Source organism: Drosophila mauritiana, chromosome 3L (genome assembly GCF_004382145.1).
Source record: "Drosophila mauritiana strain mau12 chromosome 3L, ASM438214v1, whole genome shotgun sequence".
In the NCBI taxonomy this organism is placed as follows: domain Eukaryota; kingdom Metazoa; phylum Arthropoda; class Insecta; order Diptera; family Drosophilidae; genus Drosophila; species Drosophila mauritiana.
The window spans coordinates 23,758,807-23,767,446 of NC_046669.1; the positions used below are offsets into that span (position 1 = coordinate 23,758,807).

The following is an 8,640-nucleotide window of genomic DNA, read 5'->3' on the forward strand; positions in this document are numbered from 1 at the left end:
TCTTTAAAACCAGATTTTGGGAGATTTTTATAAATTAAATTTCTTTATTGCTTATCCGCATGGGACATTTGTTTAAAACCCCAAATTATTGTTTTGTCGGACAAACCTTGATATAAAAAACTTTAGTTCAAGCTTTTGTAAACAAACTTGTAAAATATGTTAATTTTTATTTATTTTGTCAATTGATAAACAGCTCGATACAAGCTCTACAGCCAGCAGCTCTTTTCTACGCATACAGTGACGGTCGACAATTGTATGTGTACACACGTATGCTCATGATTTTGTGATGTTTTTCAGTAGCGATGAATTCCGGAATTGCAGGGATATATTTAGAAAACTTACTCAAGTACATATGTATTTCATTCGGGCTAGTCTCTCCACACCAGTAGTCAAGACGTGTTTTACGCGATCAGAGCACCTAAGTTAATCGATCCACATCTATAAAGTAATAGACAAATTTTTACAGTAAATAAATATGGTATATACTTAATAATTATAAAAATGTGTGATCTGACTTCAAAAAAAGGAGTCTTTTCTTTGTTACTTAATGTTTCGCAGAAATATTGAATATTAAATATTAAATAAAAATTTATTAACATTGATTTTTTAGCCCAGTGTTAATAATAGTTCTAATGTAATTTTAAACATTAAAACAAGTATTGACTTTCTAGTCAAGTAACTCCAAAAGACACAATACATACATATATCCGTGCAATTAAAAATATTTTCATATATGTACATACATATGTATGTACACATGTACACAGCATATATATATTAACGATTAACATGCATTATATGTGGTTTGTAGGTTGTTTACCTAAGGTCATTATGATATTGTTGCCTACTATATATAGATTAATATAATAATACCGATATCAAAAGAATTTTCGATACATCAAAGTAAAACTAAACAACTGAAATATAATTTTTTTGAATTTTAAAATTTTGATTACATTTTTTTATTATTAGTGTGTTTCTGCTAAAGCTATAAAGGTATTAGTTTCATTTTACTAATTTAATTATTTTGACAACATACTCATGATAAGCATAACATAATTTTATGTCAGAAATCAGAGTGTGAATTGAAGAATCAATAACAATTTAAAATGAAATTGAACAGAATTACATACAGAATTTCCAAATAAAAATAAATTTGACACTAGAAACATAATTTGTTTTGCCAAAGAAATAAAAGAATTTAAACTATACACAGAGTGGTCATTTTTTCGAATGATTTTCATAAATTTTTCTTTAATTGCATAGTGTAATAACAATATAATTGAGTTGTATTAAAAACAACGTATCGTTATTTGTTAAACCCTTTATACCCTTTCTCGACACATAAAATGTATATGGGTGTACATATATTTATATTTTTTATTGATCCCAAAATACTAGCGCAGTCGTCATGTGCTTCTGTCCGTCCAGATTAGCATAGATTGCTCGGAAGCTGTTAGGTTGATTGCCTCGTGTGCCCTCTTAAGCTGGCTCCTAACTGTTTTCTGAGGCCCTAAAAATCTGTTTGTTCGTCAAGTATATCTCAGTAATTATATGAGGTAGCAATTTGGTATTTTTGTTAGATATATTGCAAATTCCCTCCAAGATGCCGGTTGATACGGTTAGCAAAAAATACAGAGAACAATTTCTTTGTGTGGAATTGAACAAAATATTTATTTATTATGTGCATATGCATTTCTATTAAATTTTTAATCAGGATCAATAGATCGTTTTTCCAAAGACACTAGGATATTGTAGTGTCTTTGTTTCTCGGACGGTCTCGGGAGCTATAAAAGCTCGATGGTTGGGATATTTGTACATACATAGCGTGCTGAATCTACAGGCGTTGACGCAGAGTTTTTAAGATTACATGAATTTTTTTATTTCATCATTCGACCTTCCAATTTCTTTCGATATGTTAAAAAAATTTGGGCGAGCCCATCCTGACGCCCAAAACCTGCTCTACTGAAAAAAGGGGTCGATTAATTTTCATATTATTTTTTGTGTTTAAAATTTTTAACACCCACAAACCAAAGACACAAGAATAACATGATGCGTAACGGCCATACATTGGTTTGGCACTATGCAGCCACTTTTTTGGTGAAGGCCAAATTTGCTCTCTTTCCGCTCGCTTACGCTGAGAGCGTAAGAAATCTAAAAATTTGCTTGTTTGTGTACGTAAAAACAAAAGACGAGAACGTGCATATATGTGGGTACTTGTGCTACAAGACGATTTCGGGCCGAAATCAATTCTGATCGAAGAAACGAATTTACATATTTGGAGTTTAGGCAATATGATGAAAAAAATTAAAATTAATAATTCACGCCCTGACGATTATAATTTTAAAGTTTTTTAAATTCGTTTGTTAAGATCGCCGCTCGAATTAGCTACCCTTTACATATTTATATTTATATTGATAATTAATTATGTATAATTTATACATATAACATTCATTATTTACATAAAACCATAATGAGAAAGCACTACATTTATTTGTGCACTTAATGCTCAAAAATAAATTTTTTCATACGCATTTGTTTTTTATTATTTTTAATCATATTTCAAAAACTTTAACGTGTATTTTACAAATATTAAAAAAAAGATGTATGATGCCTTTAGTTTTCCGAAGTATTAAAAATTTAAGTAATACAAATTTTTAAAATAAACAAAAATATGAAAACAGTTTTTTGCAAAAGTCATATCTTGAGGCACGAAATGTGGACACAAGCACTCAACAATCACTGCCTTATTAATTTTTCTCACGTCTGAAGCTGAATACTCTAATAAAAAGTATTTTAATATAAAGTAAGTTAAAAAGTAAAGTTAAAAAATAAATATAAATTTATTTTGTGATGTACATAGTTTCGGTTATTACTATTTCTAAGCTATATTTGACTAATAATAACGTTAAGGCAATGCAAAAAGAGAATTTTTTACATGGTGCCAATCGATCAAAAATAACATAGATTTAAAGTCTAAGAACTTCTAAGGTGAAGGGCATATTTTTTCAAATTTACAATGCATGAGCACACGTGTGCACACATACAGTTGTTTGCTATCACTGTATGCGTAGAAAAGAGCTGTTCGCTGTAGCGCTCTCGCTCTTGAACAAAAATTCAAAATAGAGCCTGGAGCCACCTCTAGAGCCACGCCGAAAAAATCATGTGCCAAATCGTAAGGCGGTACGCATCTTGTTATTCTAGTGTCTTTGCACGTCCAACGCTGCCGCGGCCAAACTTTTAAAAAGTATTGTATTAATTTTTTAATTATTTGTCTTGGGAATTTCTGGGGAATTGCTTACACAACTTCAAACAAGATGATATTCGGCAGCCCAGTAACACATGTTTTTTCCGCCGGCTGGGGAAAAGATGCTTTCGGTTCTTTGGGCAAATACAGCTCATTAATAAAACGTGTTCCATTGCCGAATGGTGTTAATAAAAGTTTTGTGAGTATTGAAAACTACTTCCAAGATACCGGTTGATAGGGTCTACAAAGATTACAGAGAACAATTATTTTGTGTAGTACTGTGCTAAACTTTTATGTTTATACCCGTTACACGGAGATTAAAAGAGTATACTATATTCGTTGAAAATTATGTAACATGTAGAAGAAAGCGTTTCCGACCATATAAAGTATACACATATATTCTTAATCAAGATCAATAGCCGTGTAGATGTGGCCTTGTCTGCCTGTCCGTATGAACTTCGAGATCCCAGGAACTATAAAAGTTAAAAGGTTGGGACATACAGATTCTAGAGACAAAGATGCAGCGAAAGTTTGTTGACCGATGTTCCCACGCCCACTTTAACGCCCACAAACCGACAAAACTGCGACGCCCACACTTTTGAAAAATGTGTTGATATTTTCTATCGATTTGCAATAAAAATAATGTTTGCCACACCCAACTCTACAATCATCGTGACAAGTTTCCCCGGTTTTATAGCTGACCAAATACAAGATCTAATACTCATAATACCCCCTGTTTGGGGAGGGTGCTCTGACAGACGTCTTACGTGGACACGAAAAGATCTTAATTAGTGGAGCGCAAAAAGCAGCTCGCCTGAATATTTATAGAAGCACATATCACTAAAATAACTACAACCGCCCAAAACTTCCAAGCCCACATTTTAAACCATTTTTCCAATTTGTTTCCTAATTTTGTTAGTCATGTAAACTTCTATCGATTTGCCAAAAAAAATTTTGCACGCCCACTCTAACGCCATAATGCCGCCAACTCGGTCACTCCACACTTTTGAACAAATTTTTAAATTTTTCCTCATTTTATTCCCCAATATCTATCGATATCCCAGAAAAATGAAAATTCGCGTTCGCATTTACACTAGCTGAGTAACGGGTATCTGATAGTCGGGGAACTCGACTATAGCATTCTCTCTTGTTTTTATAAGTTTTTTTATCATTAAAATTTCCTTAGATTTGGCTATAAGTTTTTGCTCGCTCTGATGACCACACACCCTAGAAATTTTTTTTATGTTATTAATATTTTTCCCTAATTTTTTTTTCTTTGCACTTCCACTGGCTGAGTAACAGGGATTTGACTATAGAATTATCTATTCTTTATTGAACGTTTTGTTGTTTTTTAAAGGTTCTAACCGATTGCACTTCGGCCCTTGTAGCCCTTGAGAATGGCAAACTCTTGTATATAAAAAGTACCATTTAACACTTTTCATTCTAAGCTTACTTTATAAAATAATTTTTTTTTTTTTTACGTTACAGATGAATGTTTATACAAATAATTTTATATCAATATGTGCAATTTTGTTAATAGGCGTATCTTCACCCGCTCCTCAGCAGAACATTAACGCACAGAAAAATATTGAAGAAATATTTAATACTAATAGTAATCTTCCAGCGCAAAAAGAATCCGGAATCGCATTAGTGATTACCCCCGATCCTCTAGAAACTATAAGTCAACAGTCAAATTTTAGTTCAACTAGTGGCAAAACTTCAACTTGTAATTGCGTACCATATTATAAATGTGATCCATCAACAAACAGTGTCACTGAAGATGGCTCTTTTGACGGATTTGGTGTTATAGATATTCGTTTTAACGACGATGATCCGATATGCCCGGCATCTGTAGACGTATGTTGTGATGATAATAGGACGCTTAATAGGACGTTGAATCCGACGCCCTTGGATCAAAGACCAAACCAGCCAAGAGGCTGTGGTGTTCGCAACACAGGTGGACTGGATTTTACTCTGTCCGGAGTATCGCAAAATGAAGCGGGTTTTGGCGAGTTTCCATGGACGGTAGCATTATTGCATTCTGGAAATTCAAGCTATTTCTGTGCTGGATCTCTTATACATAAACAGGTGGTTTTGACCGCTGCGCACTGTATTGAGTCGTTAAGAACAGGATCGTTTACTGTCCGAGCTGGAGAGTGGGACACACAAACAATGAAAGAGCGTCTACCCTATCAAGAAAGATCGGTCCAAACGGTTATATGGCATCCAGAATTTAAAAGAAGAAACGTAGCTTATGATTTCGCACTTGTAATTCTAAGTCAGCCGGTTACTTTGGATGATCACATTAATGTTATATGTTTACCTCAACAAGATGATATTCCGCAGCCCGGTAACACATGTTTTTCCACCGGCTGGGGAAAAGATGCCTTTGGTTCTTTGGGCAAATATAGCTCTTTAATGAAACGTGTTCCATTGCCCATTGTCGAGTTTAACAATTGTCAGACACGACTTAGAGGCACTCGACTTGGACCAAAGTTTGCATTGGATAGGTCATTCATATGCGCGGGTGGACAGCGTGGCATTGATACCTGTCAAGGGGATGGCGGAGCTCCACTAGCTTGTCCTATTGGAGGTACACAAGAATCTCGATATCAACAGACTGGTATAGTTGCTTGGGGAATCGGATGTAATGATGAAATTCCAGCAGCTTATGCCAACGTAGCCTTGGTCCGAGGTTGGATTGACCAGCAAATGTTAACCAATGGCTTCGGAACGGCTGTGTACACCGCATGAATGCTGAATAATAAAGCTCAAAATTTACTTCATTTAATGCAATATTATATAAATAAAGATTAAATTAATTTATCTGTTGAGCTAATAAACCATATTATTAGCTTTTTTTGCAAAATGGAAGACCATTTTTATTGTAGCGAATTCAAGCGATTTAATTTAATTTTCTTCGAGAAATTAGGCAGCGATGCGCATGCTTGCATTGGATAGGGACGAAAACGATACTTTGTATATTAACAAAATTTTTTCTTTCGACGCATTTGCCGTTTCCGGCAAATATAGAGTATCTATATATGCCATATAAAGTATCTATAATTCTGATCAGGATCAATAGACGAGTCGTCCAGATCGATCAGTCTGTCTGTCCGTCCGTCTGTCTGTCTGTTCGTCCGCATGAACATCGATATATCAGAAACAAGCCAGAACGTTAAGATAAAGCATTCAGCTTACAGAGGCATAGACGCGGAGAAAGATAGTTTCCAAATATCGCCTACTTTACGCCCACACTTTGGGTATCCTAGATTCCTTCAAAAGTATATAAGAGGCAGAAGTAAGTTTTTCCGACCATATAAAGTATATATATTTTTGATCCGGATCAATATCCGAGTCAATCTGGCCATGTATGAACGTCGAGATCTCAGAAATACAGCCTACAGATTCTAGAGACATAGATGCAGCGCAAGTTTGTTGACCCATGGTGTCACTCCAACGCCCACTTACAGCCCAAAACTGCCACGCCCACACTTTTTTGAACTTTTTTTTTGATCAGTTTTTAGGGTTTCTAAAGTGGCTCGAGACTTTGAACAAAGTAAGTTTCTGCTGTGCGATTGTCCCCTAAAAAAGCGTCTCCAAAAGCTTAAATGCTGGCAGCGCTAAAGCCATGAAACTCTAATTCAATACTTGGAGAAACGGCCAATCGTGGGAATGAGGCATGCCAAATTTTGCTAAAAACTTCAGCATAAATCTTTTCATTCTGAATCTTGCGCCAAAGGAAGGCTTTCGTTCCAGGTCAACTTTTCCTTGCACAGAAGCTGAAGAAATATCTTCAACTTTGTGATTACTGGGCCAACCAAGCCAAGAGGATCGTAGAGCTGTGCAATTACGGATAAAACTGAACTCCGTGAAGGCCTTGATATTGATTGAAGGGTTGAAAATGAGAACAACAGCTGATCAGGCATCGGATCCCAGATGAGGCCCAGCGTTTTTGTAAAATCGCCTCCATCGTCAAACTTCAAGAAGGAAACCTTATCCGAAACTCCTACCAAAACGACTGGTACATTTAAGCACCACCTTATTAGTTTAAAATTGCCTATGGACAAGAGTGCGGACGTCTGCAGCATTATGTTGATGCCAGTCAAATTAAAAATCTCAAGTTAATATGTTGATAGCAATCAAATCAAAAATATATCAATATCATTCATGGACAACTGATGCATCGACATCACAGCCAGGTAGAAAGCAGGCTTTGTGCCAAAAGTAACAGTTTGCAGGTTAAACACGCACAGATCATATGGAGGAGAATCTCTCCACAAAATGCACGGGAGGTAGCTATCCTCCATCGAAACCTGGTAGGACTCCCCCAAAATATCTAAATTGAACTCGGCTGGCAATCGGTCAGAACAGTCCCCAGCAGACAAACGAGTAAATTGTTTAACGAAATGAGCTTCACAGTCAAGCTCTTCCTTCATAGCACAGATAATGGGCTCGACGCAACCCTCCACCTCCCAAAGCCGCCGAAACAGCACCTCAAGACGATCCAGTTGAGTTTTATCATTGGGCGGTTTTTATCTATTAGCAATTGTTATAAATTTCATGTTGTAGTTAATAACCGCTAATTAATATTAAATATTTTTTGATTTGATTGCCTATTATCAAAACCACATAAGTACTTACTTATTTTAAAAATATAACGAATTATTTAGATACGAACCTCTTATTCTTTGGTCCTTGATTTACGACATCCATTGTGCTAATTTTACATCCGCGCAGCTCCTGAAACTATATCGCAGGTCATTTAGCTTATTGGCTCCCATTGGGTACATGTAATTAAAACAAAACCATTGCAAGTTTAGTGTTATTTGTAAACACAATGGGCATAAGTTTTAATTAGCATTAACGATGACGTGGCGGAACAACTGCAGACGATGACATTAAAGCCTTACCATTGCACACTGGACCAGATTCCCTTTTTTTTGGCATAAGGTCAAAAAATTTTGTAAATTGTATTTTGAATTTAACTTATTATATTATGAAAGAGCATACATTAGGGACACCAAAACGATGTTTAAAAACATTTAAGTTGCAACACTGCATTTTTTATGCGATAACAAATTTATATGTTTGATCAACTGTTAAGTGTTAGTTTAAGCAAAATCTAACCAAAGTGTTCGTCTATCGTGGAGTGATAAATGATATCTGCCAACTTATGCCAAAAACTAATAACTGATGTGTTTACTCAAAACTGTAATTTAATTGATATTAGTAACACCTTTTGCATAAATTTGCCTATGATCTTTATGTTTTGCCGTTTAAGACAAGTTTAAGATTAGCCGATCGGTTCTGAGGGATGAATGAATCAAAGGAGATCGAAATGACAAAGTCTAGTTGACTGGGTTGTTGACGAGACAGCTAAAATCGCTAAG

At 35.2% G+C, this 8,640-nt stretch overlaps 1 protein-coding gene across 2 annotated transcripts; it reads left to right on the forward strand.

The window, feature by feature from the left end:
* Nucleotides 1-356: 356 nt before the first annotated feature.
* Nucleotides 357-6,033, forward strand: LOC117139977 (phenoloxidase-activating factor 2). Of its 2 annotated transcripts, none has more exons than XM_033302680.1 (2): nucleotides 357-445; nucleotides 4,736-6,033. In XM_033302680.1, the coding sequence occupies exon 2, from the start codon at nucleotides 4,736-4,738 to the stop codon at nucleotides 5,999-6,001; it is 1,266 nt and encodes a 421-aa protein (XP_033158571.1). In that variant the 5' UTR covers nucleotides 357-445; the 3' UTR covers nucleotides 6,002-6,033. The 2 variants fall into 2 exon arrangements, with proteins under 2 accessions (XP_033158571.1, XP_033158570.1); XM_033302679.1 differs by having other exon boundaries at nucleotides 389-478.
* The last annotated feature ends 2,607 nt before the right edge of the window (nucleotides 6,034-8,640 follow it).